At 39.1% G+C, this 20,023-nt stretch overlaps 1 protein-coding gene across 4 annotated transcripts in view; it reads right to left on the reverse strand.

The window, feature by feature from the left end:
* Positions 1-20,023, reverse strand: part of NR3C2 (nuclear receptor subfamily 3 group C member 2) — a 317,980-nt gene that overhangs the window by 92,816 nt on the left and 205,141 nt on the right. For all 4 annotated transcript variants that reach the window (XM_069493155.1, XM_069493154.1, XM_069493151.1 and 1 more), the window contains exon 4: positions 1,620-1,736. In XM_069493155.1, coding sequence (XP_069349256.1) covers positions 1,620-1,736 — 117 coding nt within the window. The remainder of the gene's footprint in view (positions 1-1,619; positions 1,737-20,023) is intronic.

Below are 20,023 nucleotides of genomic sequence, written 5' to 3' on the forward strand. Positions count from 1 at the left end.
TAAAAAATTATATCTCATTGCATTTCAATTTGCATTTCTATTATGATTAGATTTAGAATCTTTTCATCATGTGTTTCAAGAACCAATTGTATTTATCTGTGGTTGTTCTGTTCATATCCTTTACCTGTTTCTCTAATGAGTTGTTTTCTCCTTATGAAATTATAGGAGCTCTGTATCTATGAGAAAAATTAACCATATGTCTGTAAGATGCATGTATTTCCTCCAGTTTCATACTGTTTGCCTTTGCAATAATATTTGATTTGTAAGTAGTGTTGATTTTCTCAATCTTTTGCTTTTATAGCTTCTGAGTTTATTTCATACACTCATCCATGGCATCTCTCCATGGGGGACTGGTTCCAGGACCCCTGGGGGATACCCAGATCTACAGATTCTCAAGTCCCTTATATAAATGGCATAGTATTTCCATATATGAACATCCTAAAAACTTTAGAATATCTCTAGATTATATACCTAATACAATGTAAATGCTATATAAATAGTTGCTATATTATATTTATTTTTATTGTTGTATTATCTTTTATTATTTTTCCCCCCAAATATTTTCAATCCATGGTTGGCTGAATCAGCAGATGTGAAACCCACAGATAGAAGGACTTAGAAAGGTTTTCTCTGCTTGGAGAGTAGAAAAAGAAATCCATTCTTCTTAATTCCTTTAGTATCTCTGTGGTTATTTTTCAAAGTTTAAATCTTTGAAGCACCAGCATTTATTCTGGTGTACAGGAAGAGCTGGCATTCAACTTTCTTGTTTTCCAGATGGTTATCCGGTTGTCACAATACTTTTTATTGAATAATTTATCGTTTCCCCACTGATCTGAAATGCCAGCTTTATTATGTGCAAAATTCCCATATTATTATATTTGGATCTATTTCTTGACTTTCTGTTGATCTGATAAATCAATAAGCAAATACCACAGACTATTTTAATGACTGTAGCTGCATAATATGTTTTCCTATCTGGTAGGGCTAGTTCCCCTCATTATTTCGTTTCCAGAATTTTCCTGGCTCTTCTTTAGGAACTTAGGATTGTGTAATATTTGTGAATTAACTTGGGGAAAACTTACACTGTTAGGATGTTGAATATTCCCATCCATGGATGTTGTATACTTTTGCATTTGGTTCTAGTCTATTACCTCTCCCCTTCTTTAGATGAGCCTCTGTAACCTTTTAAAATTTTTTTCATATAGGTCTTCCCTTACTATATTTACCCCCTAGAGTTAGGTATGTATTCCTCTCTCAGTAATGTTATCACATATAGGTCCAATTTCTAAACAGATATGGCAATAAAAACTGTAAGTTATGGTTTTATATAGAAAGTCATTCATTTCTATTTCGGTTTTGGTTAAGTACCCAGGTCTTAAAACTCAGCAAACTCAGGATTGAAAAATTCACTAGGACTATAGCCACAGAACATACCTCTTTTTAACTCCAGCTAAGAAATATTTTTCCCCTCAAATTTTTTAGCATGAAAATAGGGCTCATTAGGTTTTTAGAAACCTCTGCTCCATGTTAGCTTCGTCTTCAATTCTGGGAGTTCATAGATCCTAGTGGTGTTATACTACATACTAAAATTTTAATTAAACTACAAACACAAAACTTACCTCCTAAATTCATGCCAGCTTGAAGACATTTCTGAAGTCTGCAGGCAGGACAGTTCTTTCTTCGAATCTTATCAATGATGCAATCATTTCTTCCAGCACATAAATAGTTGTGTTGCCCTGATTAAAATAACAAAAAACAATTGTTAAAAAAAACCATTATACTAGAATAAAATACTAATATGTATAATCAACATGTAAAACTTCCTCTTTCTTGCTGTGACATCTCTTTTTCAAAAAAGTAGAAGGGAAACATGACTTATGGATAATATAGACAAGGAGATGGTCAGCTTAATGCAGCTGAGACTTTAGGTTACATAGGTTAACACTATATTTATTTGCCAAACAGATTCTCATATAAGTAGAGGCACATTTCCCCACTGTTTAAATTTTTTGGTATCTGCATGGGTTCAGGTATCACAACAGCACCATCTAAACAAAGGCTCCACTGCAGCTGCTCAATGCCTGTCCACCATTTGCACATGCGACTTCACTAGGAAGACTTTCAAATTATACAACTGGAAATGCTTAACTATTTCATTCTGTAAACCAACCTGGAACTAAAAAAAAATTCAGATGTGGGCACAGCATTGGCTAAGAGAGTGGCATTTACTGGCAACGTATGAAATTGTAGCCTAGCTCCATTATTTATTCAAAAATAGTTACTGAACATCCACTAGGTACCAGGAACTACTAGAAGCACCAGAGATGCAGCAACGGCCAAGACAGACAAAAGCCTCTGCTCTTGTTAACTTTCATTCAATTTGGGGGAGACGGATAAGGCTATCAGGAAAAATATACAAAATGTTAGACGGTAATGAAGTGCCAGGGAGAAAAAGGAAGGGAAGGGGTACATAATACGATGGAGGCGGGACAGGGTGTTGAAATTTTAGAGCACACAGGTTGGGCCTCATGAGAAGGTGATTTTAAATAAAGTCTAAAGATCCTTCGGTGTCACTGTGTGGACACTGGAGGCAGAAAATATGCGAGGTAGAGGAAAAAGCAAATGGGGGAGGGGCAAGGGTGAGGGCGGACACTTGGCCTGTTTTAAGAACAGCAAGGATACCAGAGTGAATGAGCAGAAAGAATGAGTAGAGAGAGAACAGATGAGGACAAAGAACCGATGTGAGCCAGATCTCGTAGGGTTCTTTGGCCTTTACTCTGAGATGGGAAGCCACCAGCCTAGAGGGCTTCGAGCAGAGAAGTCACTTGATGTGATTTACTTTTCACAGCATCCCTCTGGCTGCTGTGTTGAAAACTCACTGCAGTGGACCAAGGACAGCAGCAGGGAGACCAGGGCTGGGAGGCAATTATTACCCCCTGGGGGAGAGATGCGAGTGGCTGGGTCAGCGTAGCAGCAGTGACAGTGGTGAGAAGCGGTCAGACTCTACTTGTATTCTGAAGGTGGAGGTGCTAGGATTTGCTGGCAGACCAGAGGAAAAGGGGAGTTAAGGAGGCACTAAAATTCTTGGGCTAAACACATAGAAAAATGGAACTACCATTAATTAAAAAGGGGAAGGTTCTTGGGGAATCACCCCAGCTCAGTCCTGGACACGCTAAGTCGGGGAAGACTGACAGGCATCCAAGTGGAGGTGTTGGCAGTTAGAGCCACAGACCCGGAGTTAGGAAGAGGGCTGGGCTGGAGATGTAATCAGGTTACGGAAGTTATTTTAAGCCACGAGACTGGGTGAGGTCATGTGGCGGGTGAGCATAGACTGGAGAGAGAAGTCAGGACTGAGTCACAGGTCACTGAAAATACGCAAAGAGGAGTGGGAGTCCCTGATAACTGTAGCGTAGGGAACGGGCTCCAAGGCACCCCCTCCATCCCAGTACCACCATGTCCATGTGGCTGAGAATTCCTAAGCAACTTACAGCAAATACTCTATAAAAATAATGTGTACTGCTTAATGTAATTGAAATAACTTAATCTAGAGCACATTCTCTGTAACATTATAGTCAATCTTAGTAATAATAATAGCAATAATACAATGGTAATAGAATACGCAAATCTATCAAAGTGAAGACATGAAACTCCACCATCATAATAATCCAATGCCTTTTTTAAAAAAATTGAATGCTCTTAATGAATACAGGTAGGTGTAGATAATTACACAATGGCAATCAATATCCACAGTAAAGATGGTAGCTGATTAATATAACATTTCATGATGCTATACAATATTGTAGAGAAGTTTCCACTTTTAAAATAAAATTTTAAGGCCATATTAGGGTAGTATCTTATTTAAGTCCCATAACAATCCTAAAATACAAGGGAGAAAATTATTATTATTGCTGTTGTTCACAAGAAACTCATGCTGGAACTGGTAAAGTGACTTCCCAAAAAGGTAGTCACCTTTTGGAAGCAGAATCCAGGAAGTCTGATAATATTGCTGTGCCACAAGGCCAGAGGGTTTTCTAAACACCAATTTGCCATGTAATTTACTGGTGGTCTAACAGGACAGTGAAAGTGCTCTTTGGAAACGAGAAGCCGAGGAATATTCTTTGAGTGAACATTCTACCAGCCAGTATCTCCACTGGCAGTGACCACTGTGTGCCTTTTGCATGGTGTGAGACTGAATACAGAACCACAGATGTCATCTGTAACACACATTGAACTGAATAAACTGTGAAGTCCAAAGAAATAGCTAAATACAATTTTGTTTTAATTCAACAAGTACTTATAGGGAACCTCCAATGTGTGCTAGCCCACAAAACATTTGCATCTGGGGTTGGTCTGATATAGTCTAAAGTTTTTTTCACTTTTATGAATTCATAATAAATGTAACTAAGACTTTTAGATTGTCAGCATACAAAAATGCATAAGAAATAGCCACTCTCTTGCATACACACTGGAAGATTCTCTTCTCCAGGTACTCAAAAGTCAAGACTTCTGAAAGCTAGAATTGTTCTATAAGGAGTTTTTAAAAATAAATACCGTATAAATCCTATACATTATGTGTATCACATCACTATGTATCCCACAGGTATGTATAATTACTAAGTGTCAATTAAAAAAAAAAGGAAAATAAATTATATCTCCAAAAAAAGAAAAGAAAAAAATAAAATCCATGTTACTGTAACAACTGGAAAATGATTTCCTTCCTGGTACAATGTTTCACCTTCCACAAACAGGATAGGAGAGCTGTAATGTACTGCTGGTGACACGTCATAATAGTTTTCAGACAACGTCATCATTTATATTTTTAATTATGGAAACATTAAAGATTTTAATTGTACCTGTACAAATATGTAATGTGTGCCTCTCATCCCTTAATCCGTATTAAAACCATCATGACAACAAAAACAAGAGAATGCATCTAGAAGATGTGAAAAACTTCTGGTCAGATCCATTTCAACACTGTGTTCTCCTAGTGTTAAGAAAGCAAATGCAGAATACATTGCAACTTAGGCTTTCTGGGGTAAATGATTTCTATTATAATGCTCAACCAGACAACCAGAATGCTGGGGACCAGACAGTGGAAGCCTTGAATGACAAGCTAAGGAACTCAGATTTTACTCAGCAGGTGACAGGATGTCAATGCAGATTCTTGCTGAGACAATATGAGTTCCAGAGCTGTGTTTTAGAAACATTAATCTGAAGATTATGTAATAGGTAGGTGGAATGGAAGTAGGGGACACAATTAACCGTCCACTGGAAAGTTCTCAGAGATGGCCCCTATGCAAATTAGTAGCTATTTATTAGTTAGAAAATACAGCCACAGAAATAACAAAGCTTTATTTCTCATTCACGTTTCATGTCCACTGTGAGGAAAATTCTAGTTCTAGTATGGCAGAATAGCTTAAGTCAGATAAACCCCTCACAGACAATTATAAACTGTCCACCAAAGGAGTGGGGGCACACAGAAAGATTTGAGGGCACCGGGGAGTGACCAATAGTAGGCAGAAGCTGGGTGAAAATGGACTCTTGAAGAAAAGAGAATCAGTCTAGACGAGATTCATGTTTGAATGGCTTTTCCCTGAAGGCCTTGGACTCCACGGAGAGCAGGGGTGCTAGACACCAAGCAGAAAGCCTCAGTCTTACTGACCCAAAAAGGCAGAGAACAGACTTGAGGACTGCCAGAACAGCTAGAATTGACGGAGAAAATTCTGGAAAGGAGGGTGTCTGGGTGGGGCAGGGAAGGAGAGATAAAATCTACATATTAATTCTCCTCAAATTTTTGGCTGACCGCTGAACTAAGCATGAGACTCCAAAGGGTCCCAGGGTAAAATAATGACTTAAGGCTAAAAACTCTGAGCAGATATGTCAGCTGCTGCCTACCACAGGGGACAGAGCTGGAATCCCACTGAATTAGGAGGACTCAATAAATACCTCAGGCTTTCCACTGCAATTCCAGAAGGCCCATGCCCTAGCAAGAAACACTATACCCCACGATTAAGCCATTTAAGTCTAGGATTAAAGGCAAAAGCAAAATAGACCTATACTTAAAAAAAAAAAAAAAAAAGCATAAGGCAAAGGCTCAACAAGTTCAAGACAATCTGTTGGTAATTTAGAATAAAACTCAATAGTCTTCAGAGAAATAGAACCCAGAGTCCCCATCATGTCCAGAATACAATAAACTATTAGAAATATAAAAAAACAAAAGAAGAACCAAAGACAACAGGAGGATAAGTCAGTAGAAACATGCTCACAAATGACTCACAGGTTAGAATTAGCAGAATGAGGATTTTTCAACTGATATGTTAGAATATACAAGAAAAGATGACTAGAAAGAGTGAAGAAATGTGGACTTATCAAGAGAGATTTGTAAACTATAAAAGCAAAGCAAACATAGGAATAAAAGCAAATGAAAATTTGATGAGAAATTTGAAAAGTACAGTATATAAAATATTTATTGGTTAGAATTAACAATATATTGGATACTGAACAAGAATGGAGCAATAAAGTTAAATTAAATAGAAATCATCCAAACTGAAGCACGAAGAGACAAAAATTTCAAAATAAATGAGTAAGGCATCAATGCCTGTGGGGACAGCATTTGCAATTTAATATGTGTGTCACTGCAGTCTCAAAAGGGGAAGAAAGAGAGAGAATAAGGCAGGGGAAAAAATGAAAATTTCCAAATTTGATTTTTAAAAAAACCCCACAAATCTAGAAAACTCAGCAAATCCCCCAAAAGATAAATGAAATGAAAACCACTATGGTACCACACAGTTTAAGTACTGAAAAACAAATATAAAGAGAAATTTCTTAAAAGCAGCCAGGGCAAAACAAACAAACAAACAAATACATCACATAAAGGGGGACAAAAAGCATAATAAATGATTTTTTTTTTAAGCAAAGAAGACTACAATGTGTAACATCTTTAAAGACTGTCAACCTAGAATTCTAGGTTGAAAAATTTGAAGATATTTTTCAAAATGAAGGTGAAGACATTTTGGATAAACTAAAGCTAAGATAATTTATGGCTAGCAGAATCACATTATAACAAATGAAAAAGGAAGTTCTTCAGGGTGAAAGGAAATTAAACCAAATAGAAATTTGGATATACTGAAAAGGAGAGAATCGCATATGGTAAATATATGGAAAAATTTTAAAGAAATTTTCTTTCTTTTTTTAAATTCTTTAAAAGTCAAATAACTGTTTAAAGTAAATACAAATATACTATGGGGTTTATAAAATATGTACATACAAAATATCGGTCAGCATAACACTAAGAACAGGATGAGAAATAAATGAAACTCTATTACTGCAAGTCCCTTACATTATACTTGAAATGACAGAAATTCAAGGTAGATTATGATAAGTAAAGAGCAGTCATCCCTTGGTATCCTCGGGAGTTTGGTTCCAGGATCTGCCATGGATACCAAAATCCTGAGATGCTCAAATCCCTGGTATAAAATGGTCTCTTATTTGCATAAAACCTATGTGCACATCCTTCTGTATACTTTAAATCATCTCTAGATTACTTATAATACCTACTACAATGTAAATACTTTGTAAATAGTTGTTACACTATATTCAGTTTTTTAATATTATTTTTTATTGTTGTATTGTTATTTTTTTCTTTGAACATTTTTGATCCATGGTTGGTTGAATCCATGGATATAGAGGGCTGAATGTATATCCTGCAATGCAGTAATGATCCTCTAGCATTGGCAATACCTAAGAATACCGGAAATTTAAGTTCGCAGTCCGTACTCCAAACCTAGTAACTCAGAAACTTTGGGATAGAAATCTGTGTTTTATATAACCATAATTCTGATGTACACTAATATTTGAGAAACACTACCATGACATGACCACTAGAATAATAAAAAAGGTAGCTCAAGAGACAGAGGTATAAAATGGAATACTAACAAATAACCCAAACAAGACAGAAAAGGAAAAACAAGTGAATAAATAAGAGACAACAAAAAGAAAATATCAAAATAAAAGGTATAAACTCAAGTACTATATATCAGTAATTACATTAAATGTAAATGGTTTAAATACTCCAATTAAAAGTCAAAGGTGGTAGACTGGATTAAAAAAACAAGACTCAAGTGAGTGCTAAGATACATTTTAAACATAAAGGTACAGGCCGGTTAAAGATTAAAGGATGGAAATATATATATACACACACATACATATATACACACAAACAGTAAGTATAAGGAAGCTTTGTCTACATTAATATTAGATAAAGAAGACTTCAAGATGGGAAATATCACCAAAGATAAAAAAGTCATTTCATATCCATCAAATTGAGACACAACAATCCTAAATATCTATGCATCTAATAGCAGAGCTTCAAAGCACATCAAACAAAAATTGACAAAACTAAAAGAAAAAAAAGATGAATTCAAAATCATCTCTTATCTCAGAAACTAAAGATCACTGGAAGATTAGTAAGGATATAGAGGATGTGAATATTATGAAACATTTTGACTTAATTAACATATAAGTTAACACAACTGCACAAAATGTATGTTCTTTTCCAGTGCACATGGAACATTCACTGAGCCAGAATATATCCTGAGCTACAAAACAAGTTTCAAATTTTGAAAGAACTGAAATCATGCATAATGTTTTCTGATCATAGTGGAATTAAATTATAAATCAATAACAAAAAGATATCTAGAACAGCCCATGTATTTTAAAATTAAACAACATACTTCTAAATAATATATGGGTCAAAGAAAAATATCACAAAGAAAATTAATATTTCAAATTAAATGATAATGAAAATTCAACTTACTAAACTCATGAGATACAGCTAAAGCAGTACTTAGCAAAAAAAAAATTAGCTTTATAAACTTATATTAGAAAAGAAGAAAGATTTAAAGTTGATGATCTAAGATTCTATCTTAAGTCAGAAATGAGAGAAACTAAACCCAAAATAAATAGAAGTAATGAAATAATAATGAGTGGAAATCAATGACGAAGAAAAAAAGATAAGCAACAGAGAAAAACCAACAAAGCTAAAAATTGTTTTTTGTAAAGATGAATAAATTAGGCAAATGCAGACAGGCAAGGAATTCTGTTCTGTAGAATCTGACTTAAGCAATCAAACCCTCTAGCTCAGAAGGGACAACTCACCATTCATTGCTCAGATCTGGCGCAATGATCACACCCAACCACAAGGGGGCCAGGAATTGGAATATTACCTACGCCCAGAAAGCCTGGAGCGGGAAATACAGGGGGAAGTGCCCTGCAGACTGCCTCAGTGGTGGGGAAATGTGAAGATAAAATTCAGCCTCTGTAAGAGAAGTTCCTCTCAGAAGTAATAAACCTTTCACATTACTGTTTTTTGGCAAATTAATTTTAATAGATGAAGATGAGGCTATGTTCATAAATAGCTTAATTTTCCAAAACAAGAATAAGAAGCTGCCAGCATCTTATACATACCCTTTTTGAAGAAAATAAACATCTATGGATTATTTCAATAAAAAATGTAATCCAGTCACCACCCCATCCCCAAGTTCAAAAACCCACAATCTATTCTATCAATATGGGTTGCCAAAATGCGTACATACTCAAGCATTTGTACAAAAAATTGGAAACCAGGTAAATTAAAAGCTTAGGAGGAACTGCAAATTTCTAACAATTTTAAAATAGAGTATAATTATTATTTCTCCTTGTAAAAACTTAGAGAAAGTTCTGTCTAGCTAGGTGGTAGCAAGCACTGTAACATAAGATACTTCAAAGGAAAAAATAAACAAACATTTCCACAAAATGGAGAGAAATAATAGTTTAAAGTAAATGGAATATGATTTGAACATTCAAAAATATTCATTTAAAACTTCTGCACAAAATGAGCAAATGAGCCTCCATCCACACGCACCATGGTACTCTACTGGGCACTAAGGAGAATTAGCCTATAAGCTAATGGAGAAAGCAGAGGTGGTACAAACAGCATACTGCCTGCTACAAAGCTGAAATTGAATACATGTTGGAAGAAATGAATGAAGGCATGATTATGGATCAACTAAAATACACCTACAACACACATAGCTTACATGTGCATGTAACATATTGTATGTAGACAGGAACCCATAGTAATGATGTTCATACAAGACTCCTATCGGCTCCTAAGTAACTGGTTTACAAAAGATTCACACATACAATCATTTTTGCCCGGTCCTCAGTATTCTAACTTTCGAACTCCCCACCCCCCACCCTAATTAAGAAAAAGAACTCTGAGGATTTTCAAGGAAACAGTAGATGGTTTTGTGAAAGGTGGAAACAGCTCAACCGAGGGGCAGAATCCCAAGTAAGGATTCTGGGCTTTCTTGGCATCCAGATCCTAAATACTCTTCTCCATACAGCTCACGTCATTCTCCAATGAAGTTGGTTAGGCTGCCTTAAATCAAAACCTTTACAGCATCATTAAATGTAAAAGCATCTTGTTTTAAGAATACAAATCTGTCCAGTAGGGCTCAGGGAACTTCAGTCACTCATCCATCTTCGTGCCCTTAGTTCAATGTACCTCCTGCCTGAGGTTGTGGTAGCTTTTTGGGCACAAGGCAGCCGTTTTAGAAAACAGAAAGCCTCCAAGGTTAGAATAAATCTGGATCAAGTACCAAGACGTTTAGGTCAGTTGGTACATGTGTAACATAAATTCACATACTTACAGAAAACCAGATATACTCAGATAAAAGGGAAAATGCCTTATGGACTTAAAACAATCAAGTTGAGTTCAAAAACACACAAAATCAAAGGTATCCCTTTCTTCCTATTGTTTTAAACGACGGTATTGCTTTTAACTCTAGAATTATTTATTTAGTGTTTCAAAGTTAACATCATTATTTTAAAAGTTACTGAAGTCAATGAAAATTATCTTTTAAAAATTTCAATTACTTTGAAATCAAGAACCAACTTTCTGTTATACTTGGGCTGGTCCCAAATGAGGAAATACAGATTGTGTGACACAGGGCCTGAGAGCATGAACAAAGCAAGAACAGAAGAGGTGGGGAAATGGAGGGCAGCGAGGAGCAGGGCACCAGCTCTGTAGCCACACAAACCCGGGTCCCAGTCCTAACTCAGTAAGGCCTGAGAGCCTCCTAGCCAACCTGCTGAACACTTCTGAGCCTTGGTGTCTCGATCTATAAAATGGAGATAGAAACGCCTACTTTCCAGGTTGTTATATGAACTCAAGATATATATATATACACATACATACATATATATATATCCAGATATATATATATATATATCAAGAAGCATAAAGCCTGGTCTGAAATAAGCACTAAAAAAAAAATAAGATGAAATAAAATGGTGATAGTGGTGTTATCATCCACCATCTACTTGATTAGCTCCCTCTTTGAAAAAAAAAGTAGGACTAGAAAATTCAGAGAATAAACACAATCAACTCTTAATTACATACAAGTGCGTAAAGAGCTTCCCGCGGGGGCAGAATGTCACCACCAAGTGAGGAAGGCCTCTCACTGCAAAGAGCCCACTTGAGACAAGAGAAACACTCGTCAGCTCTGATCCCACCCTCCGGTCAACTTTTTCTAAAAAGGTGGCAAGGATGGGAGAGTGCTGAATTACATCAGGGTAAACACGGGCCAAAAGCCAGGATTGTTAAGACTGGTGTAAGATTCTAGAAAGTTCTAACTTCCCTGTATTGCTGCTGCTCTCGATAGCTCTTGTCTGGTTTTCAATATTACTTAATTTCAAAACTCTCAAAAGTAAGTAGGCACACGTGTTCGGGGGCAGAAGGAAAGGCGAGCTCTGGAGGCTGAATTCCGCTCTGCAGGAGCCCGGAGGGGAAGTGCGCCCCAGTGGAGGAGAGGGTGGAGGTAGCAGATACTCAGAGACAAGCAGGTTGAGGAGAAAGGCCCTCAAAAAGAAAAAAAAAGAAAGGTTCTGGGATTTAAAATGTGTTCCCAGATAGTTATTTAATTCCATTCCACAAAGATTTTTAAAGCAACATATAAAAAGACAAAACATAGTCCATTCCCTCCAAGCCCTTATGGTGGGATAAAGGTGGGGAACTGAAATGATTAAGAGAAATTATGTGGCATTGATACGGTGTGACATTAAAGAAGGAAGTGATCCCTTCTGAGCTGGGGGATGAGGAAGCCTTTACTAAGCAAGCAAGCATCGGAGGTAAGCCTCAAGGAACGTTTTGGATTTGAAACGTGGAGAGGACAGGTGTACAGGTGCCCCGAGCAAAGGACTGGCCCAGGGAAAGGCAGGGACACAGTTCAATGTGCAGTGAGCCACGGGGCCGGTTGGCTGAAGCCCAGGGAAGTAGGGGACAGAGGAGGAGCAACTGGTGTCCACACAGTCTGGCGACCCAAGGATGCACAGGGGCTGCCAGCGCTCTGGGGGCTCCAAAGCCCCTTTCTCTCTTCTGGGTTTCAGACCCACACACCCACCAGTTCGCTGAATGTCTGTGATACCTCAAACTCTCCACGTTCACAAATCAAATGTAACGTCCCCACCCCACAAACAGCCCCCTCGAAGTCTCCAATCTTCCCAATTTTAAAGCTACCACCAACTGTCTGAACCAGAAGCCTCAGGGTCATGGTTGATTTACGCCCCTTCTCCCCACAACCCTCTATATTCAATTGCTCATGAAATCCTATCTATGTTCACTAGGACTTTCTCTTCTCACTTCAGGCTGTCTTGGTGACACTTCTGAATTACAGAGTTTGAATCCCTGCCTACTCTCTGTGTGACCTTAGACAAGTTACTTAACCGTTTTGTACATCAGCTGCCTGATTTGTTAAATAGGAATTATAAAAGTGCCCATCTCATGAGTTACTGTGAAAAATACATCACATAAAGCATTTAAAGCAGTCACCAGCATACAGTAAGGACTCAGTGAATGGTAGCTGTTGTTACCATTGTATTACTGCGTGTCATCATTATAGTTGTAGTGGACTTATAACTACTCAACCCGCCTATACTAATTCACCACTTCAAATTTAATGATTCTTTAATTTTAATTAAAAAAAAATAACTCACATGGACTTCAACATGTTAAAAAAGAAAGAGAAGAACTACCCTGGTTGGAATGAAGGGGCCTCCCCATGCCGTGCTGCCCTCCACGGTGGTCGGTGGCTTACGAAGACACTCCGCTGGAAACCCGGGGCTCCTCGGAGCACCCGCTCAGGGCCGTGAGCCTCGCTGGAAGTTCCTCCGTCTTCCATAGAGCCTGCCTGGTGATCCTTCCATAGAGCCTGCCCGGTGATCCTTCCATAGAGCCTGCCCGGTGATCCTTCCATAGAGCCTGCCCGGTGATCCTTCCATAGAGCCTGCCCAGTGATCCTTCCGAATCACACACCCGATTATGTGGCATCGTCTGCTGAAAGGCCTCCTAGGGTCCTTCACTGTTTAAACTCGAGCCCGCCCTTAAGCACCATGTTCAAAGTTCCGGGGAGTGACCAGGGCACAGGGCGGGGAGGCGGGCACGTCAGCGCTCCGAGATGCGCTGAGCAAAATTTAAGGCCATTTCAGGAAAAGTAACCAAAGCTCAGATCAGAGCATATGATCTGATAACACTGGATTATTTTTACTGGTGTTTTTATTATTGGTGTTTTATTGTTATTGTTACTATAATTGATGTCAAAAAACAATTTGTGGCTTACTATAGCAAAATGAAAAACTCATATGATTGGTTCTTTGTGTATTTGTATCTCTATTCACAGGTACAGACTTACAGGTCAGTCCTGAATTGCAAACGCCATTCTTACGGACGTCCTAAAGCACAGATGGGCGTGTGGACTGCGATGCCCCTTTCCCCTGCCTGCCGACCCTGGCCAAGGTTCATCCCTAGGTAGTGGTAACACTTCGGGCACATCTCCACCCCCAGGTCCCTGCCGTTATTTCTTTTTATTTGATCTTAGGAAGGAGTCCTATTTCTGCTTTTCTCTAGCTCAGCTAATTTCACATTCAGTGATACATATATGTCCTTCAGCTCCCCATCCATGTCCTGCTCCTCCAACGGCAGCTGGAAAAACCACTCTATCCTCAATAAGCCTGGATGAGAATCAGGGTAGCACCCTTCTATCAAGCAAAACACTGAAATTCCCAGGGAAAGAGATAGGAAAAGAACCAGGTTCTAGAAGCCCTAAAACTATAGCAAACACCTACAAATACCTTTTAGAATCTTTAAAGGACACAGAGAAGGGGGTGCTTGAACTAGGTCTTATGAACAGAATGCCCCAAATTCCATGTTTTAAAACACTGACTTATCACACTTTGGGAGCACAGCCCTTTACACACAGGGGGAGGAGTGGAGAAAATAAGAAAAACATTGGACATTGACGGCTGCCCCTGCCCCAGCACCCAGATGCTTTCCCATGCCCCAAAAGCAGCAGTGCTGGGCCCCAGATGGGGCCTCCTAGAGGGGAACGCTTCTGCCCCACCTTTGACCTCTCCTTCCAGGCGAGGGAGCACCAAGATGCCACCCTTCCTGCTATTCCCTTTACTCCTTCTGCTTTGATGAGGACACTGAGAAGGGAAAGTCTGGCTGGCCTGCCTCAGTGGCTCTTCCTCCTCTGCGGGGAGAACTGCCTCGGCGGGCAGGCACTCGGCCTCCAGTCCTGGGGGAGGCCTGTCCTGGCCCAGCTGTGCCCGTGTAGGTGCCTTAATTCTGGGGCTCCGGTCACAGGCCCTTTTGACTCTTCCCGCCAAGAGTCATTTATTTATCCAAAAAAGGGTGGTATTTTATCTTCCACTTGCTGCTCTTTGCTTTATAACTCAATTTTTTTCAGAATCCCAGTGGGGAAATGTGCTATTTCACAGGTCCCTTAGAGACTGAGAGACAGCCTAACACCAGAGTCCCCGAGATGCAGACCTCAACAACAGGGACACGTACAAGTGAGTTCCTCAGCTTGAATCCTGCAACCAGGGTCCTATGGTCCCTCCTCATCCCACTTCCCCTGTATCTTACTCCTTAATTCCTTGTTCCCCAGATTAAAGGGCAGGGCCCCTAGAGAATGTGGTCACTGTGGGAATCCAAATGTTGGGGTGCCAACCTCTTGATGACAGTTAAGGCAGAGTTTAAACCCTTTTGTTGTTGTTTTTTTGCTTTCCTTTTAAAAAACACGCTTGTCAAATAAATTTCACCCACGGAATCTTGTTTTCCTTTAAAACATTTTTATGTTTCTTATGTTATGCAAAATGTTTTCTTTTTCACACCTTGAAGCTACAAGAGAGTTTAACTAAAAGAGACAGTAACTTATAAAATAGTTTAATATTTATCATTATCTAGATGATACGTTGCTTAGTAATTTGTTATAATGCCAGAGCCATTAGCAAATCTGAGGGTTTAGTTGTTGTTGTTGTTGTTGTTCATTCAAACAGGGGAACTCTGCTCTTTAGCAGGGCACCAAACTTGTGAAGTTCACTAACTACCCCTGGTGGGTACCCTGGAATAACCAGACCTTATATATGTTCCACTTTAAAAAAAAAAAAAAATCATTTATTTTCAGCATCAGAAAGACAATTTCACCAAATCCCTTTTACAACTAACTTTTTTGCTTAAATCTCTTTCTCATTTTTAAAGGTCCATTTGTTGTCCTGCTGCAAGATTTTTTTCTTTTCTTTCTTTTTTTTTTTTTTTAAAGCAGTTGACAACTGCCCAGCAACAGCAGCCTGTGTTTGCAGTCACTATTTTGGGCTGCATCACATGTCACTTACATAACCTTGTTTGACTGCTCTTGAACTGGTTCGAACAACCTGGGAAACAGATTAGGGCAGTCCCAGCAGATTCCCGCATTGCGGATTCTGATGGGTGATCTCCCCTCCCCCACCCCACCCCCAATCTTCTAATGCTGTACAGTGAGTGAAGACGGTGTCCCACAAGAACTGGTTATTCATTGTCAGAGCCAACTAAAACATTCGATAATTAACTTCCTCTGCTCAGTTTAAACCAGTCCGGGCTGCCCATAATAAACCAATGAACAATGATCCCCCGCTGCTGAGGTTTATGAGTGAGTCTGGATTAACATGCTTTCAAATGCCAGGGGGGAGAAAAAGAACTGCCTTGAGAAGTCAGGATAGGTTGCCTTTGCCACCCTGAAGCACAAATCTTTTGAAGTTATGCTTTCAGGATTTTAAGATTTTAATTTAGAAGTCAGATTGGACTTAGATGTTTTCCCTGTGGTGTTTCAAGAGTTCTTCCCACGTGGGTAAGCATGAAATTCCCACATAAACGTTCTTCTTGTTGTGAAAGGTGTTAGTTTTTCATTTTTTTAAAAAAATGTAACTTAATTATCATAACAAATTCTGAACATATTACTAAAAGATAAAATATGACAAAATCCAAGAGCTGTAAGACGTTAACTTTGAGAAACACTTATGGTGTGCAATTCGAAAAAAACAAGTAAGCTATCAACAAGGAACCAGGAACATTTTTTCAAGAGGAGTGACTTTCGCCCTATACACATTCAATACTAGGAATTTAACATAGTTGCATTTCACTGTGCAAAAACATCTGTTATCTAGATAAACTAATAAGTTATTCAGGGCAGTGGGCAGGGAAACTAGCATTTGTTGAATTCCTATTATGTCACAGGTGCTTTACCAATCATATAATTGAATCCTTTTAAAAAAAAAAATCCTACGTGGTGAACCCTATGAGATTAGTCCTATGATCCCCATTTTGTCGATTAAGATACACACAGAGAAGTGAAATCATGGGGCCAGCTTAGCTGGGATTCACACTTGGAGCACTTTCATTACGACTCTTACTCTATGGCTCACGCATGTCAGAAGTATCCTTAAGATATTAATACTTATAACTAGTGGGCAAAATGGTACAGAAACAGAATCTTTGCAGTGAAAGACATGCTTAGGCTATCTTATAAAGGGTATGTAGACTACAGCATCACTAACTACTCTGATACTGGGAAAAGGGAATCGCATGAATTTAGGCATACCTACAATTTTAATTATGCCACACACAGGACGCCAAATTTACGTGCTGCTTAATCCACCCTTTTTGCCTGAGCTAAACGTACCTCTAAGTCCCAGACCTGGAAGCTGACATGTTCACAAGCCCTTACAAGAATTAAAAAATCCATCCTGAGTGCTGGGTTCCCAGTGATCAGATTTTTGCCTAACCAGCTTGATTCCCTAAAACCTCAAAAGAAGAAATGAGGCCAGGGTAGAGAGAAGAGATTGTTGTTCAGCCACTCTGGCTTCAAACTGTTTAAGATTTGAAGGTTTCAACACAGTTCCGCGGGTCCTTATTTGCCATCTCAGGCACAGCCCAGTTTCTGAACACCAGTACAACTCTAGACCTAAATGAAACCCAGATGGGAGCTGATACTGGTAATAAAGGACAACTGTCTCATAAACTTCTACCAATGATCTAAATTTTTGCTAGAAAAAACTGATGAAACCATTTAATCTGATATTATTTTGCTACACACATATTAGACTAGTTTGGGTTATATAATGATATAATACACGCCCATGGTACAAAATTCAAGATGCACCCTAGGACTTAAGGGAAAAGGCTCTCTTTCTCCCTCCTCTATCCTCTAACCACCCTGTTTCCTTCCCCTAAGGCAAACCACCGTTATCAACTTCTCTGTTCCTTCCAGAGGTTTTTCTAGGATACATGTTTTCTAACCACAGTAAATATGCTCTGTTTGTTAAGTTAGGCATTATTAATTCAATATGTCTGCTTGCTCTTTTATTAATTCAACAAATAATTATTGGGTGGCTATTACATGCCAGTTACAGCACTGGGCAGAGAGATGAATAAGACGAGATCCCTGTCCTTGAGGGACTCATAATCCAGTGTGGGAAAGAGGTTTCTAAGCAAATTAAACCCTGGGGCAAGAACAGCACATGAATAAGTGCTACAGGAATACGGAAGAGAAAGTAGCTTTGCCTCAAATCAGAAAAGGCTTCACAAAAGAAGTAACAGTAGATTTGCATCTTCAGGAATGTTTGTTGGATGGGAAGGGAGTTAGAGACGTTGTCTGACCAGAAGAACAATGTATTAAAAAAATAAATGTCAGACAGCATCATATATGTGGGGATGGGTGAGTGGGATGTGTCTGGAGCACAGTGGGGGCTATGTGTGGAGGGAGGAAACAAGACTACGTGGGCTTGTTATGCCTTGTTACATGGTCTGGACGTGAATCTTTAGGCAATGGGGAAGCCAGGCCAGGTCTAGTTTGTGTTTCAGGCATCGCACTCTGGCAGCTCAGTGGCAGATGTCCTAGAGTAATGGCAAACGGACCGGTTAAGTGCAGAATCCAGGTGACTCTTGCCAAAGAGGGTAGTCATGAGATACAATTTCCAACTAATTATTTTTATCTCTGTTGCTCTCTGGCCCCAGACTTGTTTTTCCATATCTTAACTGCCTCGACACCCACTCGTTGTTCAAATGAGAAAAGCTAAAGCCATCCTAAATCCTACTTCTTTCTGGTCCTCTGTGCAAATATTCACACTTTCCTAATTTTATAACTCAAAGTTGTTGACTTCTGCCTGCTTGGTCCCATCATTGTCTCAAAAAAAAAAAATAGATAATGTGGGTGCTTGAGATAAAAATGGCAGCCTTTGAGGTACCTACTTAGCTTGCCAAAGCAGAGCGCATATTTTCTGCTTTAACATTCCAAATTTGCCAGTTCCCCTTTTATTCAATTATTCCCAATAGAAATGACTCACGATTCCAGTCTGTTAGACTGAAAATTCTTGTGCTTATGATGAAAAAGTGGTTCAAGGGGTAAATCTGCGTACGCTGGAACTTGGTACAAGGTTATTTTACCCCTTGGAGTTGGAGATTAGAATCAGATGAGAGCAGGGAGAGGAACTGTGGGAAGTTGAGCCTACTAGTGTTTGTTCTGTGAAACAGGACGAGCTATCTGCTGAGAACAAGAAGGGAAGGGCTGAGTGAGGGACCAGACTGTAAGTGTGTTGGAGCAGCCGTGCAAATATGACCAACAGCAGGACACGGAAGTGAGGAGGACTCAAGCTTGTTGAGCATCGACTATGCTCTAGGCTAGTAGGCTGGGAAACTTACATTCTTATCATATTTAATGCTTATGATAACCGTTTTGATCGGGGAGATTATCTCATATCCTGAACAAGGAAATAAGTAGCTGTCCATGGTGCTTTATGTGGACAGTGATGCTGGTAGGATTAGAACCCAGGTCTGACAAAAGCCCGTGTTCACCTAAGTCATCTCATAAGTCACACAGGGGCAATATCGAAACCTTAACATGCATGAACACACCTAGTTCATGCCATGCTTTCTACAAAAGGCTTTGTACGTAGACATTTTAACCTGGTACATTTGATCATTTGACTAAATTGCTTAAAATAATTTCCCATCTAGAAATAGCTTGGTTCTTATTTACAGCTGAAACTCAAGACTAAAGCGGTCCCTAATGTAGTTCGTAATGGAGTAATGGGCTCTGGGGTCAGACACAGTGGGTTACATCCAGACTCTGTCACTTAGCAGTTATGTAACGCTGAGCAAGCCATTTAACCTCATACCTTCTCATCCATAAAGTTAAAGCAACAAAACCTATCTCACAGGGGGCTTATAAAGATTAAACGTAACAGTACAGTAGTCCCCTCCTAATCTGTAGGGGATGTGTCCCAAGACTCCCAGTGAATTTTTGAAACTGCAGATAGTACCAAACCCTATATATACTAAGCTTTTTCCTATACATACATGCCTACGATAAAGTTTAATTTATAAATTAGGCACAGTAACAGATTAATGACAATAATAACAAAATAGATCAATAATATACTGTAAGAAGAGTTATGTGAATGTGGTCTCTCTCTCTCCTCAAAATATCTTACTGTATCATACAGACCTATTTTCAGATTGTAGTTGACCATGGGTAACTGAGACTGTGGAATGCGAAACCATGGGTCGAGGGGGACTACTGTATACTTAAAATGCCTCGCACCATGCTTGGAATACAAAGCATGCTCAACAAACTTTCCACCCTTCCCCAAGGTCACGGCCCTGCAGACT

The sequence above is a fragment of the Eulemur rufifrons genome, chromosome 18, assembly GCF_041146395.1.
Source record: "Eulemur rufifrons isolate Redbay chromosome 18, OSU_ERuf_1, whole genome shotgun sequence".
In the NCBI taxonomy this organism is placed as follows: domain Eukaryota; kingdom Metazoa; phylum Chordata; class Mammalia; order Primates; family Lemuridae; genus Eulemur; species Eulemur rufifrons.